This window comes from Vombatus ursinus, unplaced genomic scaffold (assembly GCF_900497805.2).
Source record: "Vombatus ursinus unplaced genomic scaffold, bare-nosed wombat genome assembly UNPS02014770.1, whole genome shotgun sequence".
Taxonomy (NCBI): Eukaryota; Metazoa; Chordata; class Mammalia; order Diprotodontia; family Vombatidae; genus Vombatus; species Vombatus ursinus.
In genome coordinates, this window is record NW_020954548.1 from 28,166,847 (window position 1) to 28,185,249 (window position 18,403).

An 18,403-nucleotide genomic window follows, 5' to 3' on the forward strand; every position below is an offset into this window, starting at 1 on the left:
GCCTTCGAATGCCAAACAGAGCATTTTGTATTTGCTTCTGGAAACAACAGGAAGCCACTGGAGATGAGTAGGAGGGTGGCCTGTGTTTTAGGAAAATCACTTTAGTGGCTGAATGGAGGATAGATTGGAATGGGGAAAGACTTAAGTCAGGCAGCCCCACCAGGAGGCTATTGCAGCAATCCAAGCGTGAAGTGTTGAGGGACTACAACAGAATGGTGGCAGTGTCAGAGGAGAGAAGAAGATATCAAGATGTTGCAAAAGTAGAATCAACTGGCCTTGGCAACAACTTGGATGCAGGCGGTGAGAGACAGTGACACTGAGGAATCCAGAATGATTCCTAGGTTGTAAGCATGAGGAGCTAGGAGTATGGTATTATCTTTTACAGTAGCGGGGAAGGTTAAGGGGGTAGGGTGGTTAGGGGAAAAGAGAATGAGTTCTGTTTTGGACATACTGAGTTTAAAAAGTCTATTGGAAATCCATTTTGAGCTATCTGAAAGGCAATTGGAGATTGGAAATTGGAAGTCAGCCGAGAGATTGGGCAGGAAAGGTAAATTTGAGAATCATCAACATAGAGATAATTAAATCCATGGGAGTCTATGAGATCACCAAGTGAAGTAGTATAGAGGGAGAAGAAAAGAAGGTTCCAGGACAGAACCCTGAGGGATCCCTGTGGTTACAGAGCATGATAGTGGAGGATCCAGCAGGAGAGAAGTAGCAGTCAGATTAAGTAGAAAAGCAGGAGAGAGGGATGTCCTGAAAACCTAGACAGAAGATAGTATCAAGTAGGAGAAAGTGATCAACAGTGTCAAAGCTGCAGAGGGTTCAAGGAGAGTAAAGATTGAAAAAAGTAACTTTGGAGAGATCAGTTTCTGTGGAACAATAAGTTCAGAAGCTGGATTTTAAAGAGTTCAGAAGAAAGTAAGAGGAGAGAAAGTGGAGGCACTTATTGTACAGTGCCTTTTTGAGGAGTTTGACCACATAGGGCAAAAGAGATATAGGCTAATAGGGGGGATGGAAAAGTTAAGTGAGGATAGGGGAGACGTGGGCATGTTTATAGACAGTAGAAAATGAACTGGTAGAGAGGCAGGGATTGAAAATAAGTGAAAGAGTCAGGGTGACAGAGGGAGCAGTCTGCTGGAGGAGCCAGGATAGAGTGGGATCATTTGAACAAGTAGAAGAGTTGACTTTGGTAAGGAGAAAGGCTACTTCATCATGTGAGACAGGGGTGAAGGAGAAAGTGGAAGAAGGAAACTGAGTAATAGGAGAAGAAGAGGGAGTTCACAGCAAATGGCCTCAATTTTTTCCATAAAATATAAATTTTTCCATAAAATGGTTCTCAGCTGAAAGAGTAGGGAGAAGAGGACTTGAGTCTAGGAGCCAAATGACCCTCTCTCATTCACAAAGATTTCTTTCTCTGTTATTTTATGCAAAAAAAAATAATCAAAAGTTACTAATAAAATCCTAACAGCTCAGAGCTCCCAACTTAGATTACATAAGTATTCTAGACTGAGGTATAGCCCCCTGCCCTAGTTAACTTCTGTGTATTTCAGCTAGTCCTACAATTTTTCTTTATCTCAGAACAGAATAAATGTGTAAATATGCAATATAAAGCATTCTGGGGCAGCTAGGTGGCACAGTGGATAGAGCACCAACCCTGGAGTCAGGAGGACCTGAGTTCAAATTTGGCCTCAGACACTTGATACTTACTAGTTGTGTGACCTTGGGCAAGTCACTTAACCCATTGCCTACAAAAAAGAAAAAAAAAAGAATTTTCCAATATAAAGCATTCTTTCAGTTCAGTCATGGTTTTTATGTAAAGTAAAATCAGAATAAATGCCTAAAGCATAAGTTCTTAACTTTTTGTGTGTGTCTTGAACCCTTTTGGCAGTTTGGTAAGGAGTGGACCCCTTCTCAGAATGAATTTTTAAATGCATAGAATAAAACATATGGGATTATAAAGGAAATTAGTTGTATTTGAACATAGTTATCAAAATATTTCTAGAATTGATATAGTATTATTTGCTTCATTATTAATGCACCAAATAATAAATAATATATTTAAAAACAAAGGCAATTTAAAGTTAAATTTTATCTTTTAAAGACATACTTGTGAAGACTATTGTTGCTTAGCTCAAATAACAACATTAAACTGTGAGGTAGTCGTTGACAAGGCAACATGTATGTTGTTTTGGACATCTAATGATTTTTTTGGCTAGGCAGTGGGGTTAAGTGACTTGCCCAGGGGCACACAACTAGTTAAGTGTCAAGTGTCTGAGGCCAGATTTGAACTCAGGTCCTCCTGACTCCAGGGCCGGTGCTTTATCCACTGTACCACCTAGCTGCCCCTATGTAATGATTTTTTAATTTTGATGGTTACAACTGCATCATAAGTCACAAAGATATATTGTTACAGATGGAATTAAAGCATCTGTAGATCATTTTACAAGGTGAAGACAGGCTTCTCCCAAGAAAAACCATATTTTTCCAAGACATTTTGAGTTATACTCTAATTGTAGTACATTTTTGTCCTGAGATCAATGAATTCATCTTTGACTAGTAGATCAACATCTTCGTTACAGTTTATATCAGGAAGAAAAGAATTTTGCATCTATGGTTCAATTTTAATGCCATCAAAATAAAAGTAACTTTTGAAAGAGTTCTGAAGTATTTCCAGATATTCACAAATTTCTCTTTTTAAAGAAATTGACATAGGGGCAGCTAGGTGGTGCAGTGGATAGAGAACCAGCCCTGAAGTCAGGAGGACCTGAGTTCAAATCTAGCCTCAAACCACACACTTAACACTTACTAGCTGTATGACCTTGGGCAAGTCACTTAACCCCGGTTGCCTAAAAAAAAAGGAAAGAAAAAAAAGAAATTGACATTCCAGTATTTAAAAATTTTCAAGTCTGTCAGTTATTACTCTCCTTTTTCATATTGGTAACTTGGTTAAAAAAGCTTATAATTTTTCAGTAGCATCTGTAATGTCATTTCAAGAAATGAAAATTCACTTTTGGAGCGCTTTGAAAGAAAGGATTCTACTCATTGGCTGGCTTTCACCTAGCAAATATTTTTAACCGTATGAATGAGATAAATCTTGCAATTCGGTTTCTTCAGTTCTTCAACTGTTATCTCAACCATCAGGTATGTTTGAATTTGTCTGGCCTAAACTTGTAGCCCACATACCTATCTATATTTTTTTTTAAAAAATGTGTTTTTTTTAAAGACCAAGTCACATTGCATTGAGTTTATAATTCTCATTTGAACAGCCTTGTTTTACAAAACTTTAACAAACAATGAAAATAACTCAATTTCTTCTACATATTTATCAACCATAAATAGGAAATTTAGATAGGAATACTAGAAAGCAGTGTAGATGTCTAGATGACCAATTTGAGAACACCTAAGTTCACCTTTGGTAGCTGAACAACTACCAGGCACAGAGCTTTCTGATGGTTGGCCAGTGATATCACATGACAGTGTATAGACAAGAGGACTATACTCACACGCAATCTAGAAGAGTTTGAAAGGGGATCTATCTTACAGTGCTTTTGAAGTAGTGATGAGTGTAAATCATATTTTAAGATATCTGTAGCAGCTGTAATTGTGATTTGAAAATATCTGTGATTTCTATTGCTGACAAAGTCACAGCTGCTGCTAATACCATTGTAGTTTGTGGCCTGAACAAAATTTTAGAAGAGTTATATATGGTGTATCTCTGGTGATTACTAAATGGAAATCCTAAGCAGCTTTCCATAGCCTTATGACAATTGACTATGGGCCAAACCAGGTGATCTTAACCTTTATTGTGTCATAGACTTCTTTGGCAGTCTAATTAAGACCATGGACCTTTCCTCAGAATGTTTGTAAATGTATAAAATATATAGGATTACAAAGGAAATCAATTACATTTAAATATAATTATTAAGATGTTTTAAAACAAATTCGTAGACCCCAAGTTAAGAACTACTATAATAAGGCATAAAAATAAAATCATAATCAAATACAGAAAAGGACAAACATTAAACACATCCTTTACTAACCATAGCTCAATAAAAATTAAAATAAATCAATCCTTAGGAGAAAATTTCTATATCCCAAGTACTTACTAGAAACAGCTTTTTCATCCTGGAACTTCACTCTTCCCCTGTGGCCTCCTTACCCTGGAAAATCATTCTGCTGCTGCGGCCCCTTCCTCCAATTGGTCAATTCCTCATAGAACCTCCATTTTAAGGAAAGTGCACAAGCTGGTTATGTTCTTTCCTTCATCCCTCTTCTGTTCCGCTTCTGACTCCTTAGACATCTTTCTCCACCCCAGATTGGCACTTTCTTTCTCTCACCTTTTTGGTTTTGCTTTTGTTTATTGCCTTCCCTATTAAAATGTAAGCTCCTGGAGGACAAGGAGCCAGGGGTATGCTGGAGCCAACTTGAACTGGCTGATGAGAACTGATTATTAAATTTACAGTGTGAGCATTTGTACCTCAGAAATCAGCAAATATTATAAATCAGAATTTGGTTTGTTGTTTTGTTGATAAATGCAGTGACCGATGATGACAAGAAGACTAGCAATAAAGTACACTTGTGCACACACACACACACACACACACACACGCATATTTTTTCGCAGAAGGGTATAATGCAACTAGTTGTGCAAAATGGAAAACCCATTTTCAGACTTGGCCAAGGTGTTGATTTGTTTTGCTTGACTATATTTGTTTCAAGGGAGGACTTCTAGTGAAAAGAGATATAACAAAACATCAACAAAACATTTTTTAGGGGCAGCTAGATGGTGCAGTGGATAGAGCACCAGCCCTGGAGTCAGGAGGACCTGAGTTCAAATTCGGCCTTAGATACAGGATACTCACTAGCTGTGTGACCCTGGGCAAGTCACTTAACCCCAATTGCCTCTCCAAAAGAAATAAAGAAAAAAAAACACTTTTTAAAAATACATGGAAGAAACAAAAAAAGTTCAGAAAGGCAATGTTGTTATGATCTTTTGAGATATAAAATACACTTTAAAAAAACTTTCTTAACAACAAAAAAGGAAGAGAAAAATGCAAACTTTAGACCAGCTTGACTTTAATTTCTGGGAAAATTATAAATCTGATCATTAAAGTGATGATTGGTAAACATCTAGAAAAGGAATAAGGATTACAAAGAGCCACATGGCTTTATCAAGAGCAAGTCATACCAGACTAGTTTCATTTCCTTTTTTGACATTGTGACTGAACTGGTAGATAAAAACACCATAGACATCATTTACCCAGCTTTCAGCAAAGCATTTTAATAAAGTGCTTTTTATACCATTCTTGTGGGAAAAATAGAGAGACATAAACTAGATATTGTTAGATGAATTTAGAACTAGCTAAATGGCCAGACTCAAGGAATAGCTGTGAATGGTTCTATGTTGTTTTGAAAAGAGGTCTCCAGAAGAACATTATAAGCCTCTTAATGCAGTCCAAGATCAAGTTAGGGTTTTTTGGCTGCCATACAATACTACAGACTGATATTGAGCTAGCAGGCCACTAAAACCTCTATATCTTTTCTAGAACAACTTCTGTTTAACCACCTCCCAACCTCATTTTATACTTATCAAGCTGATTTTGTTGTACCTAAGTCCCATGAGCTTAAGATAGGATCCAGGAAGTTTAGTTGTACATAGATTTAGTTTTTAAGCAGCCTGACATAGCCCTCGTTTCAATTTCCAGATGTTATTCTTGTCATTCTTAAGCTTCTGTAAAAAGCACTACGATATTCTTCTCTCAAGTATATCAGCATGCATGTGCCTATCTTGTCCATCGTTGTAGTAAATCATTAAGTTATCCACTTTGGCTACATTCTCATGAAGGACCACTTCAACCTCAGATCTCAAATGTTTCCCTTTTGTCCCTCTAGGAGTTAGCTCTGTACACTGGTCCATCTTCCATTAGCCTTGGTCCAAGCTTCTACAGTGAATTCTAGTTGATCTGAATTGATCTGTCCTTTAATCTCCATGGCACATACTTGAGATGTCCTAGAGTCACTTGGGGCCAACCTTTATTGCCTCCAACTAACTAACCTCTTTGTCCTTATCTTTTTCTTTATGTGCCTGAACAACTGCATCAACTCGAAGTAACTGGGGAATTTTTCTTGCTACTCATACTTCAACAGGAACAACCATAGCTTTAGGTCATTTACCTAATCTCTAAATTATTTGGGACAATCTTGTATTATCAGTTCAATCCATAGGCCCTACACCTTTGATCATCTATCTTTGAAGCAATCTTGTTAGCCAAAACACAAAAGCAAAGGCCTTTTCTCCCTTCTATCATTCCATCATTTGCTGTCCCCAACCCTATCCTTCATCCTCACCATAACCTCCAATCTCTCTACCCTCAGCACTTTCTTTTTTTAAAAATTATTATATATTTTTTAACATTTTTTTTATTTTGAGTTCCAAATTCTCTCCCTCCCTTCAGCCCTTTCCCCACCCACTAAGAAGGCAAGCAATATGATATAGATTATACATGTGAAGTCATGCAAAATATATTTCTATATTAGCCATGTTGTAAAAACAAAACAAAAAAGCAAGAAAAATAAAATTTAAAAAATTACTTCAGTTTGCATTCAAAGTTCATCAGTTCTTTCTCTAGAGGTCGATAAGTTTTTCATCGTGGGTACTCTGGAATTGTTTTGAATTATTGTACTTATCAGAGTTTTCATAGTTGATCATTGTTACGATATTGCTGTACAACATATACAATGCTATATACATTGTGAGCAGTGATCTGCTGATTCTGCTCACTTCATTTTGTTTCAATTCATATAGATCTTCCCAGGTTTTTCTGAAACAACCCTGCTCATTTCTTATAACACAATGATATTCCATCACAATCATATACCATAACTTGTTCAGTCATTTTCCAACTGATAAGCATCCCCTCAATTTCCATTTCTTTGCCACCACAAAAAAACTGTTAGAAATATTTTTGTACATTTAAGTCCTCTTTCTTTTTTCTTTGAACTCTTATTTATTTATTTATTTATTTTTAGTTTTCTACATTTTCTTCCCTTCCCTTCCCTCTCCTCCCCCCCAAAAACAGTGTTCAATCTGATATAGGCTATACATATACATTCATGTTAAACATATTTTCACATTAGTCATGTTGTAAGGAAGAATTAGAACCAATGGGAGAAACCACAAGTAAGAAGAAACAACAAAAAGAGAGAGAGAGAGAGCAAATAGTATGCTTTGATCTTCATTCAGACTCCATAGTACTTTCTCTGGATGTCGATAGCATTTTCCATCATGAGTCTTTTGGAGTTGTCTTAGATCCTTGCGTTGCTGAAAAGAGCTAAGTCTATCAAAGTTAGTCATCGCACAACGTTGCAGTTACTGTGTACAATGTTCTCCTGGTTCTGCTCACTTCACTCAGCATCAGTTCATGTATATCTTTCCAACTTTTTCTGAAGTCTGTCTGCTCATCATTTCTTACGGAACAATATCATTCCATCACATTTGCATACCACAACTTGTCCAGCCATTCCCTAATAGATGGGCATCCCCTCCACTTCCAATTCTTGGCCACCACAAAAAGAGCTGTTATAAATATTTTTGTACATGTGGGTCCTTTTCCTATTTTTGTGATCTCTTTGGGATACAGACCTAGAAGTAGTATTGCTTGGTCAAAGGTATACATAGTTTTATAGCCCTTTGTGCATAGTTCCAAATTGTTCTCCAGAATGGTTGGATCATTTCACAACTCCACCAACAATGCATTAGTCCCACATCTTCTCCAACATTTATAATTTTCCTGTTTTGTCATGTTGGCCAGTCTGCTAGGTATGATGGGATACCTCAAGAGTTGTTTTGATTTGTATTTCTCTAATCCATACTGATCTAGAGCATTTTTTCATATGACTATAGATGGCTTTAATTTCTTCATCTGAAAACTGCCTGTTCATATCCTTTGACCATTTATCAATTTGGAAATGACTTGTATTCTTATAAATTTGACTCAGTTCTCTATATATTTTAGAAATGAGGCTTTTATCAGAGACACTGGTTGTAAAAATTATTTCACAGCTTTCTGCTTCCCTTCTAATCTTAGTTGCATTGGCTTTGTTCATGCAAAAACTTTTCAATTTAATGTAATCAAAATTATCCATTTTGCATTTCATAATGTTCTCTGTCTCTTGTTTTTTCATAAATTCTTCCATTCCATAAATCTGACAGGTAAACTATCCCTTGCTCCCTTAGTACTTTCTGAGGCCATTGCCCCTTCCTTAGCTCCAACATCAACCACTTGGTGAACCAAATCAACTTTATGCTATCCTCTACTGTTGAATCCTTTACTCCCTTATCCTATTGATGATCATATCTCACAAAACCCCAACCCTAGATTACTTCCACTGCCTACTTACTTTGCTCCTCCCTAGCTGCTGTTCAGTGTAGCTGGAAGAACTGATGACTGGATTCCCACAACAATATTGTGTTATCTAATCTCGACTATAGCCTCACTGTAGCAAGATCCCATATCACCCCTTCTTTCATTCTCTCAGCTGAGTTCCTTGTTTCATACTTTACAAGAATAATTGAAGCTATTCGCCAAGAACTCCCTCTTTTCCCCATCTCATAACTCTCCTATACCATCCCCCACTATCTTTTCCTCCATTCTTCTCTCTGATGAATAGGTGCCCCTTCTTGCCAAGGCCTTCTTCAATTGTCTCATCCTCTAATATCTCCAGCAGATTACCTCCCATTATTATCCCCATTTTCTTGCTAATCTTCAAAGTCTTCCTACATACTGGCTTCTTCCATGCTTCATACAAACAAATCCATGTCTCCCCTATCCTTAAAAAAGGATAGCATAAAGTTCTCTCTTTTGTCTCTAATAATCTTTATGATTATGGCCAAAAAAGCATATTAGTCTAGGATTTTCAAGTTTCACCAACAGGGATGATGACCCTTCACACAAAATACATATTATCCAACATCAAAAGACACTCTGGGAGCAGCTAGGTGGTACAGAGGATAGAGCACCAGCCCTGAAGTCGAGAGGACTTGAGTTCAAATCTGGCCTCAGACACTTACTAATTGTGTGACCCTGGGCAAGTCAACCCAAATGGCCTCAAAAAAACCCCACCAAAACATTCTAGGGTATCTGACAAGCTCCCTGTTGTTATCTCACAATCTCAGAGTAGTTTTCACTTTTCTGCAAACTCAGAAATCCTTATGAGATCTTCTTTATTTATTCCACAGAAACAGAATCATCTACAAATTTAAGCATTGGACCACATGGCTTGTGTTACAAATTATTTATTAAAATACAAAACAAATTCCAGCAACAATCTTTAAGGAATCCTACTGTTTATACCACTCCATTAAGACATTTGTCCATTTATCCCTATCATTGCTAACCTGTTCCCCAGTTGTCACAAAATAGCCTTTTTTATTTTGTAGTTGCTGAATTTTTTAAAAGTCTTTGATATAGAACATTGTCAAGGGCTTTCTGAAGGTTTAGATACATTATATCTTTTGAATGTCCTTTATTCATAGTCATATTTACTCTTCTCCAACAACTTTAATCTATCATAGAATCATATATTTAAAGCTGATAGTGACCTTAGAGGCCATTGAGTACAACCCCTTAATTTTTCGTATGAGGAAACTGAGATTAAAAGAGATTAATGATTTGCCTACAGTCACAGAGTTAGTAAATGTCTGAGGCAGGATTCAAAATCAGGTTTCTTAACTTCCATGTCAAGCATTCTATCTACTGTGTTACTTTCTCACTTCCATTCCCCAGTTCATCTCCATTAGGTTATACTTGCTTTGACTTTTCAATGTTCAATGACCTTTAATTTTATTGCAGTTAATATAGATTTACTGTGTAGGGAGCTATGAGTTCATGGTTCACCATCCTAATGTGATCCTTAGGGATTTGCCTTATATACCTCTCCTTTGTTCTACCATGGAACCTAGAAATTGATGCTCCTAGATAGAGAATAGCTATCTCCATCTTTCTCTATCTGCCTTTCCATATAGTGGTGGCAACAAGCGTAAGCTGAGCACTGGTATTGCCCTGATCGGAGATCCCTCAGTTGTCTTCCTGGATGAACCATCCACAGGCATGGACCCCGTAGCCCGACGCCTGCTCTGGGATACAGTGACACGGAGTCATGAATCTGGAAAAACCATAGTCATCACCTCTCATAGGTAGGGTCCATGCTTTGTTCAGTTCTTTGGAGGGCTGGGCAAAAACTGTAGTGAGGAACAAAGGCTGTGAACATGGGTCATTGTCTTTATTTGTACTTCTGAGGGAAGCTGAGTTGTTAGACATGGAAACTCTTGGGGTGGAGGGGGGGAAATGTCAGGTTCTTCTGATATTGAGCATACCTCTTCTATGAAGTTCTGTGCTCTGGAGTAGCATGGGGGGTGGGGGGAGGTGGTGCTAGAGAGAGAAGGAGAACAGAGAAGAAGCATCTTATATTTAGGTATTTGTTCCTTTATTTGTCAAGTGCTTTTGGCTCTTCCAGTGTTAACGTTTACCAATCCAGGCCAAGTGCCAGGCCTGCCATCTGAAGAAATAGAACATAGAGGCCTGGCTCTGTCTGGCCACAGCCCCTGTTCTACAAGGGGTGTCTCAGAGCTTCTTCCTCCTGGCTCTTGTCTCTCCAGCGTAGAAGAGTGTGAGGCTTTATGTACCAGGCTGTCCATCATGGTGAATGGGCAGTTCAAATGCATGGGCAGCCCACAGCACCTCAAAAGCAGGTATGGGAGTGGATATACTCTGCAGGCCAAGATCAAACATAACATCCCAAAGGACCACATGGAGACATTCAAGAAGTTCATCAAAGAGACATTCCCAGGTAAAGTAGTTTGAGCCTCAAGAAGCAAAAATCTTCTGTCTAACCCCCTAACTGGTCATGTTGACCTGGGATGTTCCTGAAAAAGAAAAGAGTGTGAGAGGCTCTAACTGGACCCCCTTCAGCAAAGGGTCCCCTTTGAGCATTTTCCCATCCCTATGAATATAACTAGAGACTCTAAATTATTTTGATGTTTTTTTTATATTCTTAATTATTTCTTACTTATCCAAGTGCTGTTTAGCTTTGATTAGTTTTAAATCCCAGGTTGACTTTCATCTGCCACCAAATACACCCTTTCTGCCTTTTCTGGCTAACCAGGAAGCATGCTATCAAGGAAAACAAGAAGCAAAAGCCAAGCATCACTGGGAACATAAATCTTTTCTCAGAAAAGCAATCACACAATGTCTTCCAAAGCAAAAAGACACACTGTGATTCCTCATTTCTCTTGAAGTCAGCCTTCTGGCAACCTCAACCATGGAAAACTATAAATTTAAAACCTAACATTCTTTCTGATTTCTGCGCCCATCTCTGACTGCTAACCAGACAAAGGGATGCTAGTAGAGCTGTTACTTTTTAAAGCATCTTAGTCAGCAGAGGACCAGCCCCTGAGCAATGAGTAAGACAAAAACAGCTGAGAAGAAATTAACATCCAATATGGTTGCTCAGTTTGCCAAGCAGAAGGAAGAAAGTCTTCGTTGGTTGATACAGGTAATGAAAGACAAGCCATCTGGCACAAAAGCTGAGAAGAAAGAGAAGCGGCAGGACAAGGAATCAAGAGACATAAGAAGGAAAAAAAGAAGAAAAGAGACAGAGTGAACACCCTCCTGAAAACTATGAGAAGTTTAATTGGAAAAAGAGTCAGCTACAAAAAGAGAACTAGAATAGCTCTGCATTGTCTGAGCAAATGCCCTACTGGGTTGCATTAGAATAGATTGGATTGAATTTAATTTAATCAAATTGAAAAGCTCTTTTATTCCTAGGCATTCATAGAGTTCATCCTGAGGAAGCAGCTTTAGTTTCTGGAAATATGTTTTGTCATTTTCCTGCCCCCTGTATTATTTCACTGATTTACCTATGGTTCAGGATGTTGTTCAGAATTCATTAAATATTATTACAGAATAGATTTCACATCACGTTGATCCATCATAATCAGGTCCCCTATATAGGACTTTTAATTGTTTTACAACAATTAAAGACATGTTTTTAGTATTCCCTGTGCCTAGAATTCTGTTCATACTTGGACTTTAAGGAGAACTTAGAGAAAATTGCAACCTATATCCTATCTGTGAAAGTAACATCTTTTTTTGGGAATGGAGAATATGTTGGCTTTGGAGTAAGCCCCATTTAAGACAGCCTCCCATGAATTCTCAAAATGAAGTATACCTAGCTTCACACACCATCAAAAATCCAAGTGATAGCAGAGATGTATAAAGTCCACTGTTTTACTGATGCAGAAAGGATAGCCAGTGGTTAGAATGGTACTTTCTAGCAAATCAAAGTACAATTCACAGTAAAGACAATTTTCCTTCTAGAGAATAAGAAGGAAGAGAGAAGACTACCTGAGCCTCAAATAACTAATTAATTTTGCAGAAAGAGAAGCCAGGAGATGATACATTTGTCTATGCTTCACACTACCTTTTGTGAGAAAAGGAGCCAAATGACCAAAAAATAAATATAAATATTAGAGACTTCTTCAAGAAAGCAAGTTCTAAGGCTGCTGCTGGACTGGATGCCCATGCATCCTTATCTCTAGCACCTCTCCATCTTCATTTATAGCTACATCTTTAATGCATCACAGTACCTGGCTCTCCAAATTGACCCTGAATAATGAAGAATATTAATTATGTTGAACATAGTCTGTTTAATAAGATAGAGAAAGTTATAGTGTGCTTTAGAAAAATTTTCATCAATAAATAGCTTAAATGTTCTAAGTTTTATCTTTTAAAAGGTTAAACTTCGGCAAGTGGAAAATTAAGTTAAATTAAATGACTCACCCTCAACATTGCTGAATAAATAAGGTATTCATGTTCTTTTTTTTAATTTCTGATCTTTTGTATTACCCACTCTTATGTTTTCCTCAAGTGTCATGAATAATTGAACTGACTTTAGCTATTAGACTAGATCGAGAAATAAATGTGCCAAGGAATGGCCTTCTCCATGCCCCATCCCTCACAGGCGACATTTCTTCCTCTCTGTCAGGCAGTGTCCTAGAGGATGAGCACCAAGGAATGGTTCACTACTACCTGCCTCGCAGGGACCTCAGCTGGGCAAAGGTGAGTAAGGAGACCAGATCTCACAGGTGCCAACCATCCTGACTCTGCCTCTGAGGAAGGGTTCAAGAAGAAAGGTTCTGCCCTCACAGAGAACACATGATCTAGTGTGCCACCCAGATATCTGAAAACATGACAGTCTGCTCCACGGGGAACCCTCAACCTTCCCTGGATGAAAATTCTTCCACTTCTTATCCTCTCACATATTATTTCTCTCTGTACTTCTCCAAAACTTACCATGGCAACACTGGCCAGTGTTTTTTAGCCCTAATTCCCTCAAACTGATTTAAATTCCTTGTATACCAAGCACAGACTTGTGAACACCATTCTTAGTAGATGTATGACCTGAAGGACTTTACTAGCCTGGAGTTTACAGCAGGCCAAGGTATAGAATCTCTGGGAGAGTTTTCATCTCTGCTTCCTTCCACATCAAAGGGTTCTGAGGCTATTATTTTCATGCTTTGTATTCAGCAAAGACATAAAAAAGGTCTTTCCCTTTCCAAGGCCCCTTCCTTTCCAGTCCCTTAACTTTTGTTGCCCGACATCCTTAGGAACCAAAAACTCTGAGTTTTCCCCACCTTGCCTGCAGAAAACTTTATAACAGTTACTATCTGTTGCCCCAAAGGTGTTTGGTATCTTGGAGAAAAACAAAGATCAGTACGAACTGGATGACTACTCCATCAGTCAGATCTCCGTGGAGGAAGTCTTCATGAGTTTTGCCAGTTTATGGCATCTTATAGAAGAGGAGTGATAAGAGTGGCCACCATCCTATAATCTAATTTTTATTCATGGTTGGTACAGAAATAGGCATTTACTCTGTATATGCTAATATATAATGTTAATAAATTAAGTAACCTGAAGGAGAAATTTGACCTTTCTCTCTGAGGGCTGACACCCTGAAGGTGAGGGCCCACAATCTCACAATTCTCCCATGAGAACCAGCTTAAGAGGAGAAAAGACAAACTTTCAACCTGAACAGAAGGTCTTCAAGGCTCCTTACCCTTCTAGGCAGGTCTCCATGAGTCCCAGTGGCTTCATGGAGCAACTCCAGCATATGCAGCCACTGAAGAGCTGCTGAGCGGAAATCCTTTTACTTCCTCTCTAGGCTTCTTTGTATCCATAAGTCTGTATGTATGTGTGAGTGTGTATGTGTGTGTGTGTGTGTGTGTGTGTGTGTGTAGATTGCGCTAGTACTTGTGACACTTCAGTGCTCTGTAGCATCTGCCCTGATGACTAGAACATCTCACCCCTTAGAATTTTCCCTGAGTTGAAATAAAACCTCAAAATAACAGAGAAAGAAAGGGGATAACCCAAAGAAGAAATTGATTTATGAAATCAGAGGATTAGTGATTTTTAAATATGCAAATATAATAGATTCTGGAGTTCAGAAATGAGTTGCTACATCTCCATCCCCATACCACAGAAAAGAGGTCCTGTAGTTCTCCTGCTCCCTCCATCTATAATGACTTTCCTATTGGGACAGGGCTTTGAACACACTCCTGACTCCTCATCTGTGAAGGACCAAAACTCTAGCTGTCCTGGAGCCAAAATATCACTCACTGAAAACGCCCACGATCTGTTTGCTAGACACATACACAATCCCAGTTGGTCAACGGGACACAGATAGTTTTTTGTAAGTCCTGAAGACACCAGAAGCACATGTGTCCAAATGGCTCCTGAGCAAGGGTTCACTTATTTTTTTAAGTAGGTTTTAAATGCTGACTCCAATTTTAGTTATAAAGGTCTTTCTGTGCCCCCACCAAAGGGGAATGGAGAAGCAAGGAAAGCCTGCTTATATTATGGTTTGGGGTATTTGTGAATTTCCAGCCCTAAGGGCATTAGGACCTCAAAGAACATAAATGACTGGTTTAGACTTCCTGCTAATATTTCTAACTCCAATCTCCTTTTCAGGCCAACATAACCAACTAGAACTAAGGTGACTCTTTCCCCAGTGCCCATACTGTTCCTATTATGTCTTAGAAATTCTGGGTTGAAAAGTTACAACTTCTAGCCAAGGCCTTAGAATCAAAAGAAGCTTAACTAGAAGGGTGTATACACTCTAGGCTAATGCTACCTGGCTCTAAGAGGGGAGAGGGAGAATGCTGCTTACTCCTGCTTTCAATACAACTTACCTACGGGCTTAGAACCCTTAGAATGCTGTAGTGATATAGTGCATGATTAGCCCTGGAAAGGTCTGCTTTGGTAAAGCCTTGTCAAAACAAAGTGTTCATTAAAGGCCATAACTGCTCATGACGTTATTATTCAGGAACTAATCAGGGCCTGGGCCTATTTCCATCATGGAGGAGGTGCCTTAAAATATGCAGCCTTGGTCTTCACCAAATCCCTCAAATACAGGAAGACAGGGAGAAAGTATAATCTCACTGATAAAGCCACAAAAATAGAAGAGGGAGGGTACCTTATCCAAAGTGATCCAGGCAGCAGGTGAACTGAAGGTGAGCCTAGGTTTAGTGGACTTGGCATTTTACCACCTTGCCTGTTTTCAAGAACTCTAAGGTATTTTTTTACTCATGCCTTCTAAATGTACTTTCTTAGAGAAGCTAAAGGGTTGATACCAAGGGACATGTTCAGAGAAGAATGCTCTGTTAGAGCACAGAGGGAGGCGTGGAGCAGCACAGCCAGGACAAGAAGCTTCACAGGAGACTATATTTCTGTTGTCATTGGTCAAAAACTACCTCATTTTTGTGTAATATATATGTATGTATTTGTTATGTATATATGTATGTATAAATACATATCCTAGTATATAAGTTAACCTTTTACATTTTTTCTTAAACATAACCATTTATTTAACAATAAGATGAAATAAATAATATTATAGCTACTAATATGTTAAAGGAAAGGCTTAAATGATAAATACATCCAAATACTCATATTAAACATAGATGATACTCTCCCACCTATGTATTTAATATCAATGGTGAAGGGTGGGCACACATTTTTAGGAAACTGGCAGGGAAAACCAAAAGGGAAGAAAACTCATTTGCTGTAGGTAGCTCACAACTCTAGACTGTAGGCTTCAATGTTTTTAGTCTTTTCAGTAACATTTTAAAAATTAAATTTCTTTTTTGTTTTATTTTAAATTCCAAGCTGTCTTCATCCCTCCCTCTCTGCCTTCCTCCCCAACCCACACTAGAGAAGGCCACCATTGGACACAGATATATACATAGATATACATACACACACATATATTTGTGTGTACATATGTTTATATGTGTATAAACATATGTTTAAAATATATAGTTTGTATATATAGGTATATATATGTATATACATGTAAAACCACACTATGCATACTTTTATTTATCAGTTCTTTCTCTGGAGGTGATTGGCATCTTCAAGTCTTTTGTAGTTCATTTCAATATTTATAATACTCAGAATAGCTTAGTCGTTCACAGTTATTCTTCGAACACTATTGCTGTTACTGTGTCCAACATTCTCTTGGTTCTGCTCATTTCACTCATTATTATTTCATGCAAGTCTTTACATGTTTTTCTAAAAATCAACCTGCTCATCATTTCTTACAGCGCAGTAGTATGCCATCACAATCACATACCACAACTTGTTTAGTCATTCCCCAATTGATGGGCATCTCCTCAATTTCCAGTTCTTTGCCACCACAAAGAGAGCTACTTATATTTTAGAACATATAGGTTCTTTTCCTTTTTCCCTGATCACCTTGGGAAACAGACCTAATACTGGTATTACTGGATCAAAGGATATAGGCAGTTTAATTACTCTTTGGGCATAATTCCAGATTGCTTTCCAAAATAGCTGGATCAGTTCACATTTCTACCAACAGTGTATCAGCACCCCAATTTTTCCATGTCCCCTCCAATGTTTGTCATTTTCCCCTTCTATCATTTTAGCCAATCTAATAGGTATGAGATGATATCTCAAAGTTGCTTTAATTTGCATTTCTCTAATCAATAATGATTTAGAGCATTTTATATGACTATGTAAAATTTTGATTTCTTCATCTAAAAACTGCTTATTCATATCCTATGACCATTTATCAATTGGGGGGGAATGGCTCCCATTCTTAAAAATTTGAAAAAGTTTTCTATATATTTGAGATATGAGACCTTTATCCAAGAAACTGTCTATAAATTGTCCCCCAAAATTTCTGCTTTCCTTCTAATCTTGGGTAAATTAGTTTTATTTATACAAAAACTTTTTAATTTAATGTAATCAAAATTATCCTTTTTACATCTCACAATACTTTCTTATCTCTAGCTTATTCATAAATTCTTCTCTTATCCATAAATCTGACAGGTAGTATGTTCCATATTCTTCTAATTTACTTATGATATCTCCCTTTATGGCTGGGTCATGTATCCATGTTGGCCCTGTCTTAGTAAATGGTGTAAGATATTGGTCTATATCTAGTTTCTGCTAGACTGCTTTCCAATTTTCCCAACAATTTTTTTTTACCAAATAGTGACTTTTTGTCCCAAAAGCTTAAATCTTTACATTGTCAATCACAAGGTTATTACAATTGTTTGCTTCTGTATATTGTATGTTTACCCTGTTCCACTGATCCACTTTTCTATTTCTTAGCCAGTACCAAATAATTTTGATAATTTACCACCTTACCAGTTTAAGATCTGGTACTGCTAGACCTCCTTTCTTTACTTTTTTTTTCATTGATTCCTTTGATATTCTTGACCTTTTATTCTACCAAATGAATTTTATCATTTTTTCTAGCTCAATAAAATAATTTTTTGGTAATTTGATTGGAATGGCATTGAATAAGTAGATTAGGTAGAATTGTCATTTTTATTATATTAGCTCTGCCCACTCATGAACAATTAATATTTCTCCAATTAATTTAAATCTGACTTTATTTGTATAAAAAGTATTTTATAATTATATTCATGTAGTTCCTAGGGTTGTCTTCATAGGTATACTCCCAAGTATTTTATGCTGTCTATGTTTATTTTAAATGCAGTATCTGTTACTATCTCTTCTTGCAGGGTTTTGTTGGTGATATATAGAAATTCCAGTGATTTAACTGGGTTTATTTTGTATCCTGCTACTTTACTAAAATTATTGTTTTAACTAGTTTTTTTTTAGTGTACTTGCTAGAATTTTCCAAGTATATCATCATATCACCAGCAAAGAGAGATAGTTTTATTACTTCATTACCCATTCTGATTCCTTCACTTTCTTTTTCTTCCCTTATTGCTATTAATAGCATTTCTAATGCAGTATTGAATAATATTAATGTTAATAGGCATCCTTGTTTCACTTCTGTTCTTATTGAGAAG

At 37.4% G+C, this 18,403-nt stretch overlaps 1 protein-coding gene across 1 annotated transcript in view; it reads left to right on the top strand.

Annotated features, from left to right (window-relative positions):
* The window catches only part of LOC114043852 (ATP-binding cassette sub-family A member 3-like), a 146,166-nt gene extending 132,300 nt beyond the window's left edge, over positions 1–13,866 (top strand). Inside the window, 4 exon segments of the mRNA XM_027863075.1 lie at positions 10,025–10,195; positions 10,658–10,848; positions 13,045–13,118; positions 13,741–13,866. Of these exon segments, the coding sequence (XP_027718876.1) occupies positions 10,025–10,195; positions 10,658–10,848; positions 13,045–13,118; positions 13,741–13,866 (562 nt within the window).
* The last annotated feature ends 4,537 nt before the right edge of the window (positions 13,867–18,403 follow it).